At 42.1% G+C, this 24,319-nt stretch overlaps 1 protein-coding gene across 1 annotated transcript in view; it reads left to right on the top strand.

Annotated features, from left to right (window-relative positions):
* Nucleotides 1-820: 820 nt before the first annotated feature.
* Nucleotides 821-24,319, top strand: part of LOC148889109 (cytosolic phospholipase A2 zeta-like) — a 46,459-nt gene continuing 22,960 nt past the window's right edge. Inside the window, exons 1-15 of the mRNA XM_089012599.1 lie at nt 821-842; nt 2,525-2,591; nt 2,664-2,794; nt 4,395-4,523; nt 10,255-10,286; nt 10,371-10,413; nt 11,704-11,776; nt 12,262-12,398; nt 12,564-12,695; nt 13,210-13,250; nt 13,340-13,382; nt 17,596-17,650; nt 17,853-17,977; nt 18,847-18,936; nt 20,258-20,292. Coding sequence (XP_088868725.1) covers nt 840-842; nt 2,525-2,591; nt 2,664-2,794; nt 4,395-4,523; nt 10,255-10,286; nt 10,371-10,413; nt 11,704-11,776; nt 12,262-12,398; nt 12,564-12,695; nt 13,210-13,250; nt 13,340-13,382; nt 17,596-17,650; nt 17,853-17,977; nt 18,847-18,936; nt 20,258-20,292 — 1,136 coding nt within the window. The 5' untranslated portion in view covers nt 821-839. The remainder of the gene's footprint in view (nt 843-2,524; nt 2,592-2,663; nt 2,795-4,394; nt 4,524-10,254; nt 10,287-10,370; nt 10,414-11,703; nt 11,777-12,261; nt 12,399-12,563; nt 12,696-13,209; nt 13,251-13,339; nt 13,383-17,595; nt 17,651-17,852; nt 17,978-18,846; nt 18,937-20,257; nt 20,293-24,319) is intronic.

Below are 24,319 nucleotides of genomic sequence, written 5' to 3' on the forward strand. Positions count from 1 at the left end.
ATATATATATATATATATATATATATATATATATATATATATATATATATATATATATATATATATATATATATATATATATATATATATATTATTCGCTTTATACTTTGCACTACTTCTTTTAATGAAACATTTTTGTGCAGTTGTACAATTCAGTCTTCTGTCATTTTTTTGTACATGCAAGATTGTTCTTTTTTTATTTTTGACTCCCGCTTACCCTGACTCCTTTCAATCTTGCTGCTGTAGATTGCAAATTTACCCACTATGGGACTATTAAAGGCTTTCTGATTCTGATGGATGCTGAGTCTTGAACTGCCAGGTAGGAGACCGAAAGGAAGGCCTCCTAAGAGGAGTTTTATGGATGTTGTCAAAGAGGACATGATGGTAGCTGGTGTCAAAGAAGATAATGCACAAAACAGGTTGGGTGGAGTACAGTGATTCACTGTGGTGACCCCCGCAAAAACTGAAAGTTAAAGAAGAAGAAGAATAGATTTACTGAATATCTATTTTAGCAACTTGACTTGCTTATCTCTGGTTGTTTGATTCAATAACTTTTCGTTTAGGGCGCTTGTATGCGATCAGCAATTCATCGCTGGTGGAAATGCAAATGGATCTAGTGAACCAAACCAAAGCGTGGTATTTGATGGAAATGTGGCTGAAGAGCATATGACAGAAACCTTGTCTAGCCTTGTCGAGTTGGATGTAGGGAGTGGCTGATTAATTCCAGCACAAAACACGCCCATGTTATTTTCATTGTAAAATTGTCAAAATAGTAAGAGAGAGCCTCGTGCATAATACTATCTGTTCACTTCCACCGAGCTGTAACCTTTCCAGTGGCAATGGTAAGTTTAGTCCTATTTAATTTTGAGACAGGAGTCATACTTGATAATACTTTGTCAGCGTCCGATTGTTTTTGTTTCAATTTGCAGAGTCACTGAATTTAATTAACCTAGATGGAGACGTTAATTCTCCCTCTTTTTCTGCCTGTGATATTTTACAATCATCCAGGTCACTTGTGTTCTCGAGGCTTTAGATCGCACCAAGTGGGTTCAATGAATTGCAGTCTGCTTGCGGTCCTCCGGTTTTCTCTCATATTACTGCTCTCTGTGTGTGTTTGTGTGTGTTTGTATGTGTGTAAGAGAGAATGTAGACCAGTCTGTTTAATGGAGTGGAGCAAGGGTGACAAACTCACTTTTTGCCGTGGGCCACATTGTAGTTACGGTTTCCTCTCGGGGGCCGTTATGAATTTGGGGAAGCCATTGGAATACTTAATGCCCTCGACATATTACTGATAGATCGCGCTATAAATTCATGATTCCCGTAATTTAAGACTTCAAGCCGCGACTTTTGTCACAAGCTTTCAACCCTGAGGGTTATGCAACGATGCGGCCAATATATGTGTTACTTCTAAAGGCCGCTAGTGGCGCTCGAGCACTAAAGGTAAGAGTGAGACAGGGCAAATACAGTACATTGATACCTCCGCTTACGAACTTCATTGGTTCCCATTAAGTGTGTGTAAGGCGAAAAGTGTGTCTTGCAAAGATTAATTTCCATAAGAAACCATTAAAATGAGAATAATCCATTCCCAGGTCCCCATGAAACACAATTTTCTACGAAATAGGCATTAAAATTACACAAAATAGACCTTATTTTATGTATAATAAATGTGCGATTGTATTGTAATTAAAGAAAGGAACTATAAAGGACTCTATAATTAAATTGTTTTATTTACCATAGTCCATTACGATACACATCCGCATACATACATGTCCATGATGATATAATAATACATGTACTCTACTGCCCCCCGGCCATCACCTGTAATAGAAAATGGCTGAATTTCACACAATGAACAAGTCAATTATTTTGTGATGTAATGTTGGGAAACAGAAGCCCATTTCACGGTAAGATCAGAGTATTCTCATCAAATGGTGAGTATAGTTTTGCTTTTCTGAATGTTGCTATGCCGATGACCATTTTGTGTTAGGGACCTTTTTTTCTGAGCATTTTCATCTTTATTAAGTTCATGGCATTGCTTGTTCTGTCGCCACAAAGGTCATATAAGCCAGTGTGTTCTTGTGTCGCTGTCACCTGATCACGACTGTGATCATATGAATCAGGTTTGTGGGAAGAAGAAAACATCAAAAACCTGCGGGATAGTTTACTAGGAGGACTGCAATTGCCCATCCTTCCTGTTTAGTGGTTCATCGAAATTAATAGTGCGAGAAATTTAGTTTTCTAACATCATGTTGAGGAGTACACTGGTTGAACACTGTACTGCAGTGTGACGATACTTTGCATGACTGTTTCAGTACTATTTCGAATACTGCTCTTACTATTCCGGGAAACATTTACATGAGTTTATTACCTTGTCCTGTCTTAACTGTGCCCATCAAAACATTTACTTGCAATTATTGTTGTTTAAAAAAATTACATACAAATATCTCCAAGAGGTTATTTTCTTCTCATTACTATACTTTGATGACTATTAACCTGCACCCTCCCTCCTTTGTTTCTACACAAGGCTTTCTCTTCCAGGACGCTGACTGTCACCGTACTTAAGGCAGAAAACATTCGTTCAAGAGACTTTTGTATGTGAGAATAACATTTTAATGTTAACCAAATTGTGTATTTTTAATCTCTTTTTTTAATTCATATTTCAGGGTCAGAGTCTGATTGCTATGTCAAGCTGACACTCCCACCGACAATTGTTTTCAAAACAACTACTGTGAAAAATGACAAAAACCCAGAATGGAACAAAAGCTTCAGTTTCACTCTCCACAATAAGTTCCAGGTGAGACCAGTGAAGATATCACAGACTTTTAACCTTCATGCGGAGAGCAAAACATGCATCACAAAATGCAGGAAAGACGTTGACTTTTCTTGGGAAACAGTATTAACTCTTTTTTCATTCATTCATTCATTCATTCATTCATTCATTCATTCATTCATTCATTCATTCATCACTTTATCCTCACTACAGGCACGGGGGATGCTGGATCCTCTCTCAGCTGTCGACGGGCAGTTAGCTGGGGAAAATGTGACTTGTCAGCCTATCGCAGGGCACATAGAGACAAACAACCATTTGCTCTCACATTCTCACTTAGGGACAATTTGCAGTGTTCAATCTGCCTGCCATGCATGTTCTTGGAATGTGGGAGGAAACCGGAGGACCCGGAGAAAACCCACACAGGCCGGAGGAGAACATGCAAACTCCACACAGGGAGGCCAAAGCGGGGATTGAACCCACGACCTCTGCACTGAGAAGTCAACATGATAGCTGGGATAGGCTCCACTAGGATAATGCATAATGTCCCAAGAGTCTTCGGGCAGTGGGTAGGGTGCACTAAAAAACAGCAAATCACAGGACACGTGGCCAATCCACCAATCATGCACACACTCATACTTAGGGACAATTTGCAATATTCAATCACCCTGCCACGTATATTTTTGAAATATGGAAGCACACCGGAGTACGCGGAGAAAACCTAGGTAGGCAGAGGGAGAACGAGCAAACCCCTCACAAGAAGGCCTGAGCCCAGATTTGAGCCATCAATTGATTAACTGTTGAGGCAGGTGTTGGGGTAATTCGCTATATGAACATCTTTAAACATCTTTTTGCATCGTTTGTTTACGTTTTGGACTTCCTGATACGTCATATCCTCCCTTCCTTTACACGATGTCACATCCTATTATGCCCGTCTTATAAATGCTCTCCCAGCGGTCTTCCTCCTTCCCCTTTCCTCTTTTCTTTCTGTCCCTTGTCGGCCGGCCCCACGATGCCCCTGCTATCTACAAGATTAAACTAATTTATCCTGTTCAACACCTGGGAACAAACTCACTTTTTGCCGTGGGCCACATTGTAGTTACGGTTTCCTCTCAGGGGCCGTTATGAATTTGGGGAAGCCATTGGAATACTTAATGCCCTCGACATATTACTGATAGATCGCGCTATAAATTCATGATTCCCGTAATTTAAGACTTCAAGCCGCGACTTTTGTCACAAGCTTTCAACCCTGAGGGTTATGCTTCCTGCTGATTTAACCATCCTCTGCTATCAACACCCTGAGAAGCCATGAACCAGGAACGAATGATCACTTTCAACCCATTAGCAGATGTCAGCTACTGTGACTTTCTGTTGTTTTCTTCTTCTTCTTCTTCTTCTTCTTCTTCTTCTTCTTCTTCTTCTTCTTCTTCTTCTTCTTCTTCTTCTTCTTCTTTTTCTTTTTAATTATTATTATTATTGTTATTATTACGATTACTATTATTATTGTTTTATGTGTCTGTTATTTCTTTATTTTTTCATTAGTCACTGCACCTCTTAATATCTTTGTTAAGGCTTGAATTGTTCTGACGTTCCAAACTAGTCTATTAATATTGTGCTATGTTCCCAGACTACTCTCCAGATTCATCTGTATGATGAGGATCCCCTATTTGACGATTTAATCCAAACAATGGTCATTGATGTCAGCACACTAACTGAAGGGAAAATGGAAATCAAGGAATTTGCCATCCAACCCGAGGTATGTACGAGAGAGAGAGAGAGAGAGAGAGAGAGAGAGAGAGAGAGAGAGAGAGAGAGAGAGAGAGAGAGAGAGAGAGAGAGAGAGAGAGAGAGAGAGAGAGAGAGAGAGAGAGAGAGAGAGAGAGACAGAGATCGGGGGGGAGAGGGTGAGAGGGAGGGGGAGAGGGAGGGAGAGGGAGGGAGACAGAGGGAGAGAGAGGGGGAGAGAGGGAGAGAGAGGGGGAGAGAGGGGGAGACCTTCGATCAGCCTGTTTGATGGTGTAACAACACAACAGCAATGGTTAACTGCGGACCCTGAGGGCCACTTTTTTTTTGTATGTATCCTCCTCCAACAAACACACCTGTGTCTGATGGAAAAAGGTAATTTGTTGGAATTTTCCAAACAGGGCGCTGTGCAAATTATCTGTTCCTCATTGCAAATTTTGGGTGTGACTCAAATAATTAACGATTTGAGGGACAGCTGATATGACGTACAATTTATCATGTTATTCGCTCAAACTCATCTTTTTCCGCAGGACACATTGGAGTTACAGTTTCCACTCGGGGACCATTATGAATTTGAGGAATTTGGGGAATTTGGGAAACAAGGTTTCATTCCCTCCACATATTACAAAAAGTCCACGCAACTTCTTCTTTTCCTTTCGGCTTTTCCCTTCAAGGGGTCGCCATAGCAAATCAGTGTCCTCCATCTTTAGAGGTTTGATCCGCATGTTTGTTTTGGCCAAGCTAAAAAGTTCACGCAACAAAGTAATGAATAATTAGCTTTGAAATTTCCAGCAAAAAATAATGATTGTTATTGTGGTGTACATGGGACAATTAGAAATTTTGGTTTGGACTGAAGCAAGCATCATATAATAATAATGATAAAATGATGTGGCGATCCAGATTAGGCCCTCGAACCTTGTCTTTGACACCTGTAAGCAAGTACAGGGTGCGTGAATGGGTTAAAATGTCCATATTATTTAAATGTCCTTTTAATGCACCTCTGTGCATTTTCACAATTCATAACTTGCATTCATTTTAACACCTTGCTATAGACATTCCCTTTTCAATCCACCAGAAGGGAGCAGCGAGGTGTAGTGGTCCAAGCTGTGGGGGGGGTCTTAGATATGAGGAGGCAAGGTCCACGTGTGTGATATTTGTTCCAATTAATGTCCTGATTCTCTGAAAGTTGTAAAAAAAACACCGTGATGATATGAACATAATCATTTTTGAGTCACCAAATAGCGACTTTTGCTTTCAATCCACATTATACATCCTGTTGACGATTAGCAATCAGCAGATTTTTGTTTTTTTAGCCAATAGACTTTACAATAACATGACAAAACGCAAGCAGTACATCGACAAGTTGCATTTGCGATTCATCCTGACCATATTGGCCATCCAACTCTCCTGATTACTCTTTTGTTGCAATAGGAACGTTTCCTAAACTTTAAAGGGCAACCGGCACAATTTTTCTGTTTCCTAACTAACATCAGAAAAACGTTTTATAGCATCTAAAATACCCAAAACACGCAAGCTGATATTTTTAGTCAAATAAAAATGTGAGATCTGAGAACGTTCCATTTTCAGAAGGTCCCGCCCCCTTGTTTGTGACGTCACGGCAATACGTCTTTCCTCGCTCGAGAATCAAAACAATGGCTTCAGATTCGGAGAAGATGCTTTCGTGTTACTCATCCAGTTATGAATATGATTCAAATAGTTTTGAAGAGGAAAGCATAAATGTTTGCAATCGATTAAAGAAGTCCTTCCGTCTCATTTTGAGGCGTCAGGACTGATGTGTAGCACCCAGAAAATCAGAATCAGAATCAGAATCAGAATCAGAATCATCATTATTGCCAAGTATGTAGAACACACAAGGAATTTGTTTCCGGTAGAACACGCTGCACTAGTATCGTCGTAAAAAAAAACTGCTAAGTGGCACTATACAGTTCCATTTTGGCTACTGCTGAAAGAGTTGAAAGAGTTCAAAGAGTTAATGGCTTGGGGGAAGAAGCTGTTTAAATGTCTGCTGGATTTGGTGCGCATGGATCGGTAGCGCCTGCCTGAGGGGAGTAGCTGGAAAAGGTGGTGGGCAGAGTGCGGAGGGTCCAGTAGGATTTTCCGCGCCCTAGTTTGGATTCTTGCAGTGTGCAAGTCCTCGAGAGTGGGTAGGGCGGTGCCAATGATTTTTTTCCGCCGTCCTAACTGTCCGTTGAAGTCGGATTTTGTCCATTTTTGTGGCGGCCCCGAACCAAACGCTGATGGAAGAACACAGGATGGATTCGATGACAGCCGTGTAGAAATGTTGCAGCAGCTCCTGTGGCAGGCCATGCTTCTTTAGCAGCCTCAGGAAGTACATTCTCTGTTGGACCTTTTTCAGGATAGAGTTGGTGTTGACCTCCCACTTCATGTCCTGGGAGACTGTGATTCCCAGGAACTTGAAGGTCTCAACGGTTGACACCAGGCAGTTGGATAGTGTGAGGGGTAGCTGTAGTGATGGATGTTTCCTGAAGTCCACCATCATCTCAACTGTCTTGAGCGTGTTCAGCTCCAGGTTGTGACGGCTGCACCAGAGCTCCATCTGCTCCACTTGTCGTCGGTACGCAGACTCGTCGCCGTCTTTGATGAGACCGATGACCGTGGTGTCGTCTGCGAACTTTATGAATTTGACAGCTGGGTGCGTTGAGGTGCAGTCGTTCGTGTAGAGAGAGAAGAGCAATGGAGAGAGGACGCATCCCTGCGGGGCTCCAGTGCTCGTGGTTCGTGTTGTGGATGATATATTTCCCAGTCTGACCTGTTGTGTCCGTCCTGTCAGGAAGCTGAGGGTCCACTGGCAGATCGTGGGGGACACACCACGCTGGAGAAGTTTGGGGATGAGGAGTTCTGGGATGATGGTATTGAACGCAGAGCTGTAGTCCACAAACAGGATCCTTGCGTAGGTTCCTGTGTTGTCAAGGTGGTCGAGGATGTGGTGCAGCCCGATGTTGAGTGCATCCTCCACAGACCTGTTTGCCCGGTAGGCAAACTGAAGAGGATCTAGCAGAGGTCCGGTGATGTTCTTTAGGTGGTTCAGCACGAGGCGTTCAAAGGACTTCATGACCACAGACGTCAGAGCGACAGGTCTATAGTCGTTCAATCCCGAGGGTGCTGGATTCTTTGGAACTGGGACGATAGTAGACTGTTTGAAGCAGGATGGGACTTCACACTGCTCCAGGGATCTGTTAAAGATTTGTGTTAAGACCGGAGCCAGCTGGTCAGCGCAGACTCTCAGGCAGGAGGGGGACACTCTGTCAGGTCCTGCAGCTTTCTTGATCTTCTGCTGCTTGAAGAGCCGTCTAACGTCCAGTTCGTGGATCTGTAGGGCAGAGGGCGGAGATACGGTAGTTTCTGGTAATGGTGGGCAGACCGGGGAAATGGTGGTGTCATTTTCAAATCGGCAAAAGTATGTATTTAACTCATCAGTCATACCATTGTTGTACACTGCTTGGGGGGAAGGTAAACGATAATTTGTTATTGCTTTCAGGCCATTCCACACCGATGCAGAGTCGTTAGCGGAGAACTGTTTGTTAAGCCTCTCCGCATAACTTTTCTTTGCGATGTTAATTTCCTTCGTCAGCCTGTTTCGGGCGAGTTTGTAAACTGCTCGATCGCCGCTTTTAAATGCGGATTCTTTCTCTTTCCTAAGCTGCCTGAGTTTGGGAGTGAACCATGGCTTGTTGTTGTTGAATGAGCGGAAGGACTTTGTTGGTACACACATGTCCTCACAGAAACTGATGTATGATGTTACAGTGTCTGTGTATTCATCCAATGTGCCCGTTGAAGTTTCAAAGACGCTCCAATCAGTGCAGTCTAAGCATTCTTGTAGCGATAACTTTGCTTCATCTGTCCATGTTTTAACTGTCTTGACTACCGGTTTTACACATTTGAGTTTCTGTTTGTATGTGGGAATTAAGTGGATTAAATAGTGGTCAGAAAGACCCAATGCTGCATGCGCAACAGACCGGTATGCGCCTTTGAGTGCTGTGTAACAATGATCTAGAATGTTTTCTCCTCTGGTGAAACAGTCAATATGCTGCTTATATTTGGGGAGTTCACGGTTTAAGCGTGTTTGATTAAAATCGCCCAAAATGATCAGGGGTGATTCTGGATATTTTAGCTCGAGATGGTTTACATGGTCCGCTAGCGTTTGTATACACGCGTTAGCATAAGCTTGTGGCGCGATGTACACGGCAACGAGAATAAAGGAAGCGAACTCACGTGGCGAGTAGAATGGCTTGCAGTTGAGAGACAGCGATTCCAAACCAAGGCTGCAGTGTGCGTCGAGCATCGTGACATCAGTGCACCATTCTTCGTTGATGTAGAAGCATAGTCCACCGCCTTTGGATTTCCCAGATTGCTCCGTGTCACGATCGGCCCGAAGGAGACGGAATCCGGGTAGGTGTAGTGCGGAATCCGGGTAGGTGTAGTGCGGAATCCGGGTGGCGGTCACTGAGCCAAGTCTCAGTGAAGCACAGCGCAGCAGAGCGGGCAAACGTTTTATTGGTCTTTGTGAGAAGCAGAAGTTTGTCCATCTTGTTTGGTAGTGAGCGTAGATTAGCGAGGTGGATCGATGGGAGCGGCGTTGGAAATCCACGCTGCCGTAGCTTGACGAGCACGCCGGCTCGCTTCCTCCTCCTTCGCCGGCGTCTCAAAGCTCCGTACAGAGCTGCTACGCCGCTCGCGAGCAGCCCCGAAAAACCTTGTAGATTTTGGTGTGTCGGTGAAAATAGTCCAAGAGTGGATTCCCCAATGCTCAGTAACTCTTCCCTCGTGTAACTGAGTCGCGTAGGATCGCAAAAAACAAATGAAAATGACAAAACCAGGAACAATACTAAGGAGCGTGTGACCGAGGCTGCCATCCGCGGCGCCATCTTGGATCAATGAAAATGAAGAAGATGGCGTCCAAACTCCGTTGGAAATGGGCTGATTTGTCTTATGGGAATTTTTGTCAGCAAATATCAAATAGTTGTCTTGGTGCAACATACAACGATTCACCATGGCATTATTTATGTGTTCTCCTTCTAATTTCGCCATCAACACGAAGTTTTCAGACCAAACAAAGTACCCTCTTTCTCGGTCAGGGGCGTTCCTGACGTGTCGTCAGTAATTGTCACTAACTCAAAAACAAGACTTCCTGAATATTCAGCGCGAGTCTTAAGACGTAAATACAGCTATATGTGGTGGAATCTTTGTAAAATACGCTCAGTAGAAGTAGTTTGAAATGATTTTACAAATTATGGACACAACTTGTCTGGAGGCGCCGATTGTCCTTTAAGATAGATGTCCATTTCTTTGTTTGTCGCTATTTTATCCCACACATTCTCCTTTCGGTCTCTACTTTATTCTCTACGCCTCAAGAGGGAATTAAAATGAATAAAACCTCCATCTTGTTGTGCGATCACATCCGTAGTAGCTTTTTGTCTGTGAGTCCTCCATATCGTAATGTGATGCAAAATATCAAATGAAACAGTTGTGGTCTAGCAGCCTTAATATTAAATGTGGCGTCTGGAATACAATACAACAAGAAAGTATCCACACAGAAATCTTGTCAAGCATTGTGTTTGCAAACCAATGAGGTTTTTCAAAGAGTTTGTAGGGTGTGCCAATCGTTTTGATGGGCCAGTGTGACAGAGTCTGTTGTCATGTAAAAGTCATTTACAGAATCACTCATGCGTTCCTGACTTAATTTTCTGTCTGTGTCTTTAAAGGGTAAACTTTGGATCGATTTTTTGTTGGAGAGGTAACAGTTTTGGGGTTGTTTTATTTTATTCAACAGTTTCATTGACTATATCATGAAAATGCTGTCTATTTCTCTTTTCTTCAGTGAAAAGAAAGCTGTGAGCCCATTCACAGGCTTTTCATTCGGGGTAAGACATTTTGAATTTGGAATGAAATAAACTTGGTTATAACAGTGACTCGTGTACAATTTATATCAACATGTCAATATCAACATGTGGCTGCCTTTCCAGCAGCTCATGTATTTTGTTTTTCTACTTTCATTCCTTTCATCACTTTGCTGCTGTGAAATGTAAATTTCTCCACTGTGAGACTAATAAAGGCATATCCAATCCAATCCAATCCAATCCAATCCAATGTCAGATTGTTCATGCAAAAAAACCCATCATAAATTCACATGCACTGCAAATAAATGAGAATGTGTGACATTCTAGCTACGTGTAGTCCATAGAAGAAAATAATACTAATAATGTCGAGTGATTAGCGAGTCGATGTCACTGTGCAAAGGTACCGGCTTCAATTTCAGCTATGGCCTCTTTGTGTGGAGTTTGTATGTTCTGTTTGGATTTTCTCCTCGTGCTCTATTTTTTCTCTCACTGCGACCCTTGTGAGATGGATGGGAATACACTTGTCACCCATTAAAAGATTAGTTTTGCCCTGTTTAACCCTTTACTGCCTGAATTATTTTGTAGTTAGAAAAAAAAAAATCTGTTCAGTTTTTATGGTCATTGGTGGATATTATAACATACTAGTAGCTTCATTTTTTTATTATTTTCCAATAATAAAGGAAATTTGATAATGTGCCTAATTAGATACAATCGTCATGAAAGACCTCAATTGAGACGGTGCCTTTTTTGGAACATATGTCAAATGCAACTTCAAAGACTAGACTTTTATCCATATAACAGTTTTTTTATTTACATAAAAAATACATAAAATATTTACATGAAATACATACATAATTTCCTTCTTTTCCTTTCAGCTTTTCCCTTCAAGGGGTCGCCACAGCAAATCAGTGTCCTCCCTCTTTAGAGGTTTGATCCGCATGTTTTACATAAAATATTTACATAAAAATACATAGTTCCTTTACAGATACAGAAAACTAGCTACTTACCATGGAATACTGCAAAGCATTTCTTGTGATGATTCAAACAAAGATTTACATTGCATTTTTTGCTGTCAAGAAATAAATCACAGTGAATTATTGTGTGAAAAAAATTATACTCTATTAATATACCAAATAATAAATACAGTTCCATTACACTGTATATTTCCGTCAAATGAGTTATTCATTTTTTCATGTCACATCAAAAGCTGTCATGTTACAGCTGTTTTGTTTGAATGATATAAATCCATTTAAATGCTGGTTTTTAAGTGCGTTTTTACAGTTGGTAATTATTTCTGATTGGCTCCCTCAACAGAAGGAAGGAGTTTCTTACTGGAAATTAAATGTGACTGTATTAAAAGCCAAAGTTGGTCATTCCCGAGATTACTGTAAGTACAACTTTATACTGTTGTATTAAGTCTGTGTAAGCTCTCAGTCGTACAGGAGTGGTCCATCGATGAGAAGGTTTCTTCAGCCGTCATCTGTACAAAAGTGAAGGTTTCGGACGTTTCGCCTCCTATCCAAGAGGCTTCGTCAGCGAACTAAAATCTGACTGGTCGTATCGGCCCCATTTATATATCCCTAATGTCCAGACCTGGTGGCGCCGGACACAGCTATGATAGGTCCTATCATAGCTGTGTCCTATCATAGCTGTGTCCAGGTCTGGACATTAGGGATATATAAATGGGGCCGATACGACCAGTCAGACTTTAGTTCGCTGACGAAGCCTCTTGGATAGGAGGCGAAACGTCCGAAACCTTCACTTTTGTACAGATGACGGCTGAAGAAACCTTCTCATCGACTGTTGTATTAAGTGCATGTAAAGTGAAATAATGATTGGAGATCATTCCTCTCCTTGCTCACTATGTTTCAGTTTCAGAGTCAGACTGTTACGTCAGTCTTTATCTTCCGACGGCAACTGCAAGTGCATTCAACACAAAAACAGTGCATAACAAGAGTAATCCGGAATGGAATGAAACTTTAACCTTCAGGGTTCCCTCCCTTCTGAAAGTAAGTCCACAGGGAGTTCTTTTTTTTATCATAAAATGGTTTGCTCATATCCAGTGTTTTTGTATCACATTTAAAAGGCAATTTCAACACTTCCGGATGTCAATGATGACACAATTGTTGATTTAAAATTTGCAGACTGCGCTAAGTAGTTTGATATTTCTCCAGAATGTTTTAGAGATCAGTCTGCATGACGAGGACCCTGTTTCGCACGATGACATCATTTCAGCGACGATGTACGATCTCAGCAACCTCACACTTGGAAAGAAAGAAAGACTCTCATTCAATTTAAATTCTGAGGTAAATGCAATCACTATAGTCACACTTTTGAGAGAGGTGGTGGTTTGGGGGCGGTATTGCTGTCATATCCACATCAGTATTCCTTGTCAAGAAGTTTTAATACCAAAATGACGACGGCAACTTGTCTGAGAATTTACTCCGGGATTGTGAATCAGCATCTACGATGGTGTCAGTCGTGGTAAATAAAAGTCCCTCCGATGTGAATTCTCGCGAGGTGACAAAATGAAAACATTTAATTGACCTTATTGAGGTTACAGCATGTGGCAGACGCAATGTTTCAAAAATGCAAAAACCAGTTTAGGTTATGTCATTGTGTACTTTTTTGACATGCTTGGCCTTCAAATATTTTGTCTGTCTTTTGGATGATTTCATCAGAGCCTGAAAATTTCAGTTTGGGTCTCGGTTTATGACTGTTGCCTGCAACACTAGTTTACATGATCAGAGATGCTCTCTCCGCTTTGATGCGTTTATGTGTCATGCTCCTCGCCTTGACCACCTTCTCATGTTTTTTCAGAAAACAGACCAAATTTTAATAGAATTTGAGATGCTCCAAAGGTGACAGGCTTTGCGCATATTCATAAAATATTAGCTCTCAAATGTGAGAAGTACATTCTTATCAAGTTGTTTTTTTTCTTCCTGTTTAGTGAGGAGCCCCCAAGTGACTATGTCAGTAATGGCATTCTCATGGTAAGACACAAAAATTGCACTATTATGCGTTCAGTCTATGAATCCTTTCAGGGACAGCGGTTACTACAATGGACAGTCTATCACAGGGGTGGGCAAACTTTTTGACTCGCGGGCCACAATGGGTTCTAAAATTTGACGAAGGGGCCGGGCCAGGACCATTTGGAGGGAATGTTTGGGCCGGATATACTAAAGAATTAAAGGACAACCGACGCCTCTGGACAAGTTGTGTCCATAATTTGTCAAATCGCTTCAAATGACTTATATTGAGTGTATTTTACAAAGATTCCAACGCATATAGCTATATTTTACGTTTTAAGACTCGTGCTGAATATTCCGGAAGACTTGTTTTTGAGTTGGTGACGAGTCCTCACGTTACGTCACTGAAGGAACGCCCCTCACCGAGAAAGATCACACTGTAGCAGTCCTTTGATCACAATGTATTTTGCGGTACTTTATTTGGTCTGAAAACTTCGTGTTGATCCGTGTTGATGGCGAAATTAGAAGGAAAACACATAAATAACGCGATGGTGAATCCTTATGTGTTGTGACAAAATGTTGAGCCATTTCCACACGGAAGATTGTCGCCATCTTCTGCCTTTTTTGGGTGCGACATTCCATCACCCCCCCGATGCCTCAAAATGACACAGAATAAATTATTTAATCGATTGCAAACATGTATGCTTTCCTCTTCAGAACTATTTGAATCATATTCATGACTGGATGAGTAACAAGAAAGCATCTTCTCTGAATCTGAAGCCATTGTTTTGATTCTCCAGCAATGCAAGACGTCTTGGCACCACGAACAAGGGGACGGGACCTTCTGAAACTGGCCACTTCCGGTTTTGATTTTTTTAAAGTCATTTTTATTGGTGTTTTTCATTTGACTAAAAATATCATACTGCATGTTTTGGGTATTTTAGATGCTATAAAACATTTTTCTGATGTCAGTTAGGAAACAAAAAAGTGATGTCGGTTGTCCTTTAAATCTAGTGTGTGCAAACCTCATAGCACAGTAAGAACACTACAACCCAATTTGGATTGGATTTGCCTTTATTAGTCTCGCAGTGGAGAAATTTACATTTCACATCAGCAAAGGGATGAAAGGGATGTTTTTTGATTGATTTATTAACAGTCTTTCAAATGTGAAAAAAGCCTTTATCAGTTCATAAATTTGTCTCAAGGAATATGCAAGATATGGCATTTACATACTATTTTGCAGATACTGGGAGGAGGAAATGTAAATAGATAAAAATAACATACGCACTGTAATTTATCAAGATTGCGTCTGTTTTTAATAAGTTTCAATCGAAAGTGGAAAGTTAAAGAAATCAACATTTATTGAAAAAAGGAATCACATTCAACATTCAATACATATTGTTACACAACGAAATACTCAAGCTCAATAATATCTACTTGTGTTAAACTCCGCAAAATCATGGATGGATTGTCCTGACCGTGCACTCGATAAACTCGCCACGGACGCCCTCGCTCGCCTTCACAGTACACGTGTATCGTGGCCAAGCACACAAACATAGGCTACCTACAGTTGAAATTTGCATACTCGGCACAGCAGCCAATCAGAAGCTTGCTTCCTGCTTCGGACTTTCTCAAGAACGCTCGGGAAAGTCCGAAGCAAAGTCGTGCGTTTACATATCATTTTCCAAAGTAGATGCACAGTACCTTAGACCCAGAAGAAAGATTCAAAAGAAGCTAACAAAATTTGTGTCGCTATAAAAAGTAAATTTGCATTAAACCGTGACTGTAAATTGTACTTGAGAGTTTGAAAGGCGCTCAGTGGCCCGTAGGAGACAACGCAACGCAAACAATGCATTGTGCACAAAGACGGTAAAAGTCAACTGCAATAAAACTTCGGCCACAGATATTTTCCGTAAATTAAGCAGCGTAGCGTTTGTGGTAGGTACCGCCTTAATTTAAGAAAAACCTATATACTTTGTGACAATGTTTTTTTTGCCATTTCTCGTCTTTCTTTATGGCCGGGCAGGCAAATTTGTCTGACTTGTCCGCTAACATTTTCAGACTATCAGACACTGTTTTTACCATAATTTGGACAAGTTCGGCGGGCCGGATTAAAAAGCCGAACGGGCCGTATGTGGCCCGCGGGCCGTAGTTTGCCCATGTCTGGTCTATCATGTTATCAGGTTACAGGATGCATGAAAGGGTTAAAATAGATGTACACAGCGAGTCTGAGTCCCCAATTGCAATTTAATGAACAGATGAAACCAACCACATGAGCCAATGTTCAAATTGCACTTTAAAGAACAACCGACGCCTCCGGAAAAGTTGTCTCCATACTTTGTCAAATCACCTCAAATGACTTCTACTGAGCGTATTTTGCAAAGATTCCACCGCATCAGTGCCGTGCGGTGCGGTTCATGGCTGGTGAGGCACTGACGTCATCTCAGTCACATTTACAAACATATGAACTCTACAGAGTAGCTTATTCACCATTTGATTGGCAACAGTTAACGTGTTTTGTTTTAAATGTCATGTCAGCATCGAGTTACCTTTACTTATAAATGAAGTCCATGCGCCGCTCCCTCTGAAGAAAGGCATCAATAACTTCTTTGTAGAAGCCTTCCTTATTCTTCTTCAGTTTTTAAAGTCTCTCTATTTCTTTCAATTTAGGTATGAATCCTCCATTCTCAAAATAAGGCCAAGCAACACTAAAAAAATGACTGGATGGTTGCACTTAACTTGCTGTTTACTGTAGCTTGCTCTCATGCACTAATTCTATTATTCTGCAGCCGAGGGAGTGCAAGAAGAATATCTGTAATCACCAGCGTCCCCTGTCATGAGGCAGGAGAAATGTGTGCCTCACCTATGCACACAGTTTTGATAAAAATAAAATAAAATAAACACTGTAATACAGTGTTTATAATGTAAAGTGACTGTACATTATATACACTAGCTAAACTGTAGAAATTTAGTTCATATACTAAAGATGTTTGAACACTTTAATAGCGATATGCAGAGGGACAGCAATGCGGTCTCACTGCAGAGCAAGCCAGCACAGTTAGCATAGTCATTGCGCAATCAATGGTGAGCCTCAGCCGGCTGCTGCCTCACCGCTCGTCTCTATTTAGTATTTGAACGGTAAATGTGAAAATCCAGCGATTTTGAAAAAAAAATCAAAAAATGGTGAAGTTAAATGGAAAGGAACTTTAAAGTACAAATCAAGAAATAAATATAACTGTTTAATTTATTTTTTCATTTGATATTTCCATGATGACAGGGACGGCCTCACTTGCCTCCCCTGACTGCACGTCATTGCACCGCATATAGCTATATTTTACATTTTAAGACTCGCAAAGAAGAAGTCTTGTTTTTGAGTTGGTGACGATACCTACCATGACGTCACAGTAGGTATTGTCACTGACTGAAAAAAACGTCACAAAATGCATTTTGGGTACTTTTGTACTTTGTTCTGAAAACTTTGTGTTGATCCGTGTTGATGATGAAATTAGAAGGAAAACACATAAATAACACGATGATGAATCGTTGTGTGTTGCACCAAGACTACTATTTGATACGAGCTGACACAAATTCCCGGCAGACAAATTAGCCCATTTCCAACGGAGCTTGGGCGCCATCTTGTGCATTTTCTGGGACGCTACATTTCAGTCCAGATGCCTCAAAATGACACGGAATGACTTCTTTAATCGATTGCAAACATTTGTGCTTTCCTCTTCAGAACTATTTGAATCATGTTCATAACTGGATGAGTAACAAGAAAGCATTCTTTTGATTGCTGAGCAAAGCAAGACGTCTTGGCGTGACGTAATGAACAAGTGGGCGGGACTTTCTGAAACTGGCCATTTCCGAGTTCATTTTGTTTGTTAGTTTTTGGAGCCTTTAAGTCGTTTTTATTGGTGTTTTTCAGTTGACTAAAATATCAGCCTGTGTGTTTTGGGTATTTCAGATGCTATAAACGTTTTTCTGATGTCAGTTAGGAAACAAAAAAATGGTGTCGGTTGTCCTTTAATATCACTACATTGGTCGACAACAATTGAGAAGTACAAAAGAGAGAGAGAGAGAGAGAGAGAGAGAGAGAGAGAGAGAGAGAGAGAGAGAGAGAGAGAGAGAGAGAGAGAGAGAGAGAGAGAGAGAGAGAGATTTTAAAATTAAAAATGTTGCGCATCGTTGAGTTAGCTTGTACGTATTTGTTTTAATGTGAAATTCATCTTTCCTTTAGGCAGCCCCGTTTTCTATTTTGGACGCCAATGTCGACAAGCTTCTAAACAATCATGGTATGGTACTGTTGGTTAACTTTTGTTTTGCCAAATAAACCAGAGTCGGGCATACATTTCTCTTTCCGTAAAACAATAGCACATGAAGAATATTTTGGAAGTTATCACAAATGTCAAATTATTTAAATTTGTGCACTTGACATATATCCACAAGTATTATTCATGAAAATTCAGCGAAGGATTTTCTCCCTGTTTTCAATAGATGGCCTGGGTAAAACGATCAAGCTTTGTGGGGCCTGTCCAGAGAATCAGCGTATGACAGCAAAGGAAAGCACCAAGCTGCGGTTTTTCATTAACAGAGACTTGGCAACTGAAGTTGGAGTGGCGGTGAGTTTCACTTGCACAGATAATATAACAAGGGGTTAATTATTACCTTTGTCAAGTAAATGGAAGTAGTCAGTGTGAATTATGGCGGTGTTGGCTCTCGGCCAAAGATGTCAAAGACAATTTAGTCAAAGGCCAATTTTTGAGTTATGTCTTCCTTGCCAGGGCTGCTATGAGAGGGAAACAACAAAATAATGACTTGTACAAAAGATAATTAAAAGAATACTAGTTTTGAAATCAGCCATGTCGATTAACTCATTCGCCGCCAGACAATGTTAAAATATGTGTCCACTGCAGTGCCAGGGATGTAGTCATTTTTACTCAAATTGCAAAACCCACAAAATATTGAGTTTCAGGCCTACATCAACATTCAATACAGCGTAATAAAACTCCTCATTGGAAGAAAAAGGTTATTTTGAACTTACTTGGTTGTGTAGTTATCTGCATTGAAAGTGGGGGTGGCTGTACAAAAGGTAAATTCTGCCCCTTCGTGGGAAAAGCATTGCCCAACGTCTGACGGAAGCTTGAAACGCAAACCCAAACAAATTCATGAATGGTGCTCCACGTCATGCTTTTCAATTCCCTAATAAATTCTGGAATGACAGTGACTGATTATTGTTCAAGTGAGGGTATACAGAGGAACGAGATTATTGCAAAATCTCAACACATTTTTTTTACACATGACAATTGACGTTTTGGAAAACACATGATTTACTTTCGTGGGCAACATAAATTGACCTGGCGTGCCGGATCGGACCCACAGGCCTTGCGTTTTGACACCAGTGCTATCGGGTGTTTGCTAGCGTGTGTGTGTGCGTATCATCTCCTGTTGCAAATGGTGGGATTAAACTATAATTCTAATTGTTTTTCAGGCCTCTGCTGGTGATGCCCCCTCAAGTTCAGCAAGGCTTCAGCCACTACCACCTGAGCACAGTTGCAAAGTGTCCCTTGTTATTAATCAGGTAACAATTAACCTGGATGTAAAAAACAAGGACAATTGAGTCGAAACTATTTCAAGCAATCTCGTTGTTGTGAGTTGAGGAAAATGTTCAATTATGTAAGCACTAAAAGTAGAAGAGATAAGTAATCTGAAATATTGGAATTATGATTTCATTAAATGATACATTTGGCTCCATTTAGCTGAAGCAATGGTTATGGACAGGGAGACCCCAGCATTTTGGAAGAAACCAACCGTGCATCATTTTTTTCATTTGCTTTTCAAAACGAAACAAGAGCTCAAAGAACCCCAGCAATGACTGGTTTTCTCAGTATTCTTTCCAAATATAAACATGTTTTATGATTTCCGATCTAACACACAAATGGAAAATCGATAAAAACAGAAAACGACCGATTTGGAAGTTTCTTACACTTTCGATGTTTCAGTTTACAAAATGAACTTGAACCGGAAGCAAGCTTACCCGTGATTTACAGGAGTTTGAGACTCAAGCAAAAGCACACATTGTGACTTTCATGCCATTTTTGTTGTTGTTGCCATTCCCAGACATGTGGCTATGGTTCCCAATTAGTATTTCTTGACAAAAAAAAGGTTTTATGGAAATACTGGGTCAAAAAAAAAACAGTCTCCAGTAATCTTAATGTCTTGACTATTCTTGACATTGACAATCTTAATCAATTTTCGCCAACTACACACGACTGGTTAGCACATCACCTTCACAGTGCAGAGGTATCGAGTGCAAACCTCGCTTTGGCCTGCCTATGTGGAGTTTGCATGTTCTCCCTGTGCTTGTGTGGGTTCACCCCGGGTACTCCGGTTTCCTACCACATTCAAAAAACATGCATGGACGGCTGATTGAACACGCTAAAAAATGTCATGAGTGTGTGAGTGTGAGCACAGATTGATGTTCGTTTCTGTGTGCCCTGCGATTGGTTGGCAACCAGTTCAGAGTGTCCCCCGCCTAGTGCCCGAAGACAGTTGGGATAGGTTCCAGCACCCCCAACAACCCTATTGAGGATTAGCAAAAGGCTGGACTGATGGAGAGACAGAGACAGAGAGAAAGAGAGAGAGAATGAGAGAAACATAATTTTTTTCCGCATTGAAGCTTGTAAGATGTAAGCAAATCAAGCCGCAAGCTAAATGATGACATCTTACGGTACAGCATTCACAGTAGCTTCATTGTTGAGCACACTATGTTAGACTTTATTTTGTTTCTTCACAAATAAACATAGGTGAAAGAAACAATACAACATGTAAAGATTGCCACATGACTGGTTCAACGACATTTTAACTTTTGAGTGTACTGATGTCTTTCCCCTCTGTCATAGGACACCGTGGATTTAGATGTTGACACACATGAATGGTAAATAGCCTTTTTTTCTTATGTGCTCCAAATTGTTCCAAAAGAGTCTTTTACTGAGACACAAATGAAATGGCAGATAACAAGGTGAGGATGAGGGCAATGACAATCAGACCTGCATGTGTCAGAGTGACTGGGAAATTCCTGGAATACTCCGACAACACCCGTACGGTAGGTGTGGCTTTTATAGCCAGAAGGCACAATTAAGGGAATTCCTGGAATACTCCGACAACACCCGTACGGTAGGTGTGGCTTTTATAGCCAGAAGGCACAATTAAGGGAATGGGGGAACAGGTGCGTCAGCCGGGTGAATCAGGAAGGGAGCGGCCCGCTCCAAGGAGCAGCGGAGGAGGAGGAGACAGGAGTGGAGGGGCGCGCTCCAGACGGCGACGAGGATGTGACATGAAGATACTCAATTATTATTAAACAAATATGTAAGTTAACTAAAATGAATCACAAAGTCACTCAAAAACAGGGGTGTAAATGTCTTGGGCCACATTAGAATCAGAATCATCTTTATTGCCAAGTATGTAGAACATACAAGGAATTTGTTTCCGGTAGAACACGCTGCACTAGTATCGTTGTCAAAAAAAAAAAACTGCTAAGTGGCACTATACAGTTCCATTTTGGCTACTGTTGAAAGAGTTCAAAGAGTTCAAAGAGTTCATGGCTTGGGGGAAGAAGCTGTTTAAATGTCTGCTGGATTTGGTGCGCATGGATCGGTAGCGCCTGCCTGAGGGGAGTAGCTGGAAAAGGTGGTGGGCAGGGTGCGGAGGTTCCAGTAGGATTTTCCGCGCCCTAGTTTGGATTATTGCAGTGTGCAAGTCCTCGAGAGTGGGTAGGGCGGTGCCAATGATTTTTTCCACCGTCCTAACTGTCCGTTGAAGTCGGATTTTGTCCATTTTTGTGGCGGCCCCGAACCAAACGGTGATGGAAGAACACAGGATGGATTCGATGACGGCCGTGTAGAAATGTTGCAGCACCTCCTGTGGCAGGCCATGCTTCTTTAGCAGCCTCTGGAAGTACATTCTCTGTTGGGCCTTTTTCAGGATAGAGTTGGTGTTGACCTCCCACTTCATGTCCTGGGAGACTGTGATTCCCAGGAACTTGAAGGTCTCAACGGTTGACACAAGGCAGTTGGATAGTGTGAGGGGTATCTGTGGTGATGGATGTTTCCTGAAGTCCACGATCATCTCAACTGTCTTGAGCGTGTTCAGCTCCAGGTTGTGACGGCTGCACCAGAGCTCCAGCTGCTCCACTTGTTGTCGGTACGCAGACTCGTCGCCGTCTTTGATGAGACCGATGACCGTGGTGTCGTCTGCGAACTTTATGAATTTGACAGCTGGTTGCGTTGAGGTGCAGTCGTTCATGTAGAGAGAGAAGAGCAATGGAGAGAGGACGCATCCCTGCGGGGCTCCAGTGCTCGTGGTTCGTGTTGTGGATGATATATTTCCCAGTCTGACCTGTTGTGTCCGTCCTGTCAGGAAGCTGAGGGTCCACTGGCAGATCGTAGGGGAGTTTGGCCTTGACTCTCCACCATCAGCAAACCAGGTGAATGAGTGACGTTAAATTCACCAGTATATCTTTGGTTTAAGCACAAATTTAAACACCTCAAAAATGTCAAAAACGTTCAATACGATGGCCACTGTGCTTACCCAGAGGTCCTCATACAGACTAATCCACTTAATGATGCCTTAGGATCCATGCATACAATTGACAGAATTTGTGAGAAAATACCTTGACTATTGTGACTCGTGTTTTCAGTTCTTATTATCAAGCTTATCATCCCAGTATTGTGGCACTGGACTGTTTGTCGCCTGTACTTCAGAGATCAGTGAAATTGCCTCCTAATACGTGAGAAAGTTGGCCATCTATTATAAAATCTATTATAAAATATTGCAAAATGGGGATGGTCAGTCTTCTGCTGTAAATTTCACATTAATTAATAAAATTAATTGCAGTCTAAACAAATATTGCAATACATGACTGCATACAGATTCACAAAGTGCTTCATCAGCAATAGACCAAATCACATTTTGTAGGTGTGGCTTTTATAGCCAGAAGGCACAATTAAGGGAATGGGGGAACAGGTGCGTCAGCCGGGTGAATCAGGAAGGGAGCGGCCCGCTCCAAGGAGCAGCGGAGGAGGAGGAGACAGGAGTGGAGGGGCGCGCTCCAGACGGCGACGAGGATGTGACATGAAGATACTCAATTATTATTAAACAAATATGTAAGTTAACTAAAATGAATCACAAAGTCACTCAAAAACAGGGGTGTAAATGTCTTGGGCCACATTAGAATCAGAATCATCTTTATTGCCAAGTATGTAGAACATACAAGGAATTTGTTTCCGGTAGAACACGCTGCACTAGTATCGTTGTCAAAAAAAAAAAACTGCTAAGTGGCACTATACAGTTCCATTTTGGCTACTGTTGAAAGAGTTCAAAGAGTTCAAAGAGTTCATGGCTTGGGGGAAGAAGCTGTTTAAATGTCTGCTGGATTTGGTGCGCATGGATCGGTAGCGCCTGCCTGAGGGGAGTAGCTGGAAAAGGTGGTGGGCAGGGTGCGGAGGTTCCAGTAGGATTTTCCGCGCCCTAGTTTGGATTATTGCAGTGTGCAAGTCCTCGAGAGTGGGTAGGGCGGTGCCAATGATTTTTTCCACCGTCCTAACTGTCCGTTGAAGTCGGATTTTGTCCATTTTTGTGGCGGCCCCGAACCAAACGGTGATGGAAGAACACAGGATGGATTCGATGACGGCCGTGTAGAAATGTTGCAGCACCTCCTGTGGCAGGCCATGCTTCTTTAGCAGCCTCTGGAAGTACATTCTCTGTTGGGCCTTTTTCAGGATAGAGTTGGTGTTGACCTCCCACTTCATGTCCTGGGAGACTGTGATTCCCAGGAACTTGAAGGTCTCAACGGTTGACACAAGGCAGTTGGATAGTGTGAGGGGTATCTGTGGTGATGGATGTTTCCTGAAGTCCACGATCATCTCAACTGTCTTGAGCGTGTTCAGCTCCAGGTTGTGACGGCTGCACCAGAGCTCCAGCTGCTCCACTTGTTGTCGGTACGCAGACTCGTCGCCGTCTTTGATGAGACCGATGACCGTGGTGTCGTCTGCGAACTTTATGAATTTGACAGCTGGTTGCGTTGAGGTGCAGTCGTTCATGTAGAGAGAGAAGAGCAATGGAGAGAGGACGCATCCCTGCGGGGCTCCAGTGCTCGTGGTTCGTGTTGTGGATGATATATTTCCCAGTCTGACCTGTTGTGTCCGTCCTGTCAGGAAGCTGAGGGTCCACTGGCAGATCGTAGGGGACACACCAAGCTGGAGAAGTTTGGGGATGAGGAGTTCTGGGATGATGGTATTGAACGCAGAGCTGTAGTCCATAAACAGGATCCTTGCGTAGGTTCCTGTGTTGTCAAGGTGGTCGAGGATGTGGTGCAGCCCGATGTTGACTGCATCCTCCACAGACCTGTTTGCCCGGTCGGCAAACTGAAGAGGATCTAGCAGAGGTCCGGTAATGTTCTTTAGGTGGTTCAGCACGAGGCGTTCAAAGGACTTCATGACCACAGACGTCAGAGCAACAGGTCTATAGTCGTTCAATCCCGAGGGTGCTGGTTTCTTTGGAACTGGGACGATAGTAGACTGTTTGAAGCAGGATGGGACTTCACACTGCTCCAGGGATCTGTTGAAGATTTGTGTGAAGACCGGAGCCAGCTGGTCAGTGCAGACTTTCAGGCAGGAGGGGGACACTCTGTCAGGTCGCGCAGCTTTCTTGATCTTCTGCTGCTTGAAGAGCCGTCTAACGTCCAGTTCGTGTATCTCTAGGGCAGAGGGCGGAGATACGGTAGTTTCTGGTCATGGTGGGCAGACCAGGGAAATGGGGGTGTCCTTTTCAAATCGGCAAAAGTAGTGTAGTTACCGGTTCCCCTGGACTGGAATTATGACTGTGAAACCATCATAACAAGTCAAGGATAATAGTTTCTTGATTTACTTGAATATGATGTTTGGTAACAGGTAAAGGCTCACAAT

The sequence above is a fragment of the Hippocampus bargibanti genome, linkage group LG13 (assembly GCF_051943395.1).
Source record: "Hippocampus bargibanti isolate YZ-2025 linkage group LG13, ASM5194339v1, whole genome shotgun sequence".
NCBI classification, from domain to species: Eukaryota; Metazoa; Chordata; class Actinopteri; order Syngnathiformes; family Syngnathidae; genus Hippocampus; species Hippocampus bargibanti.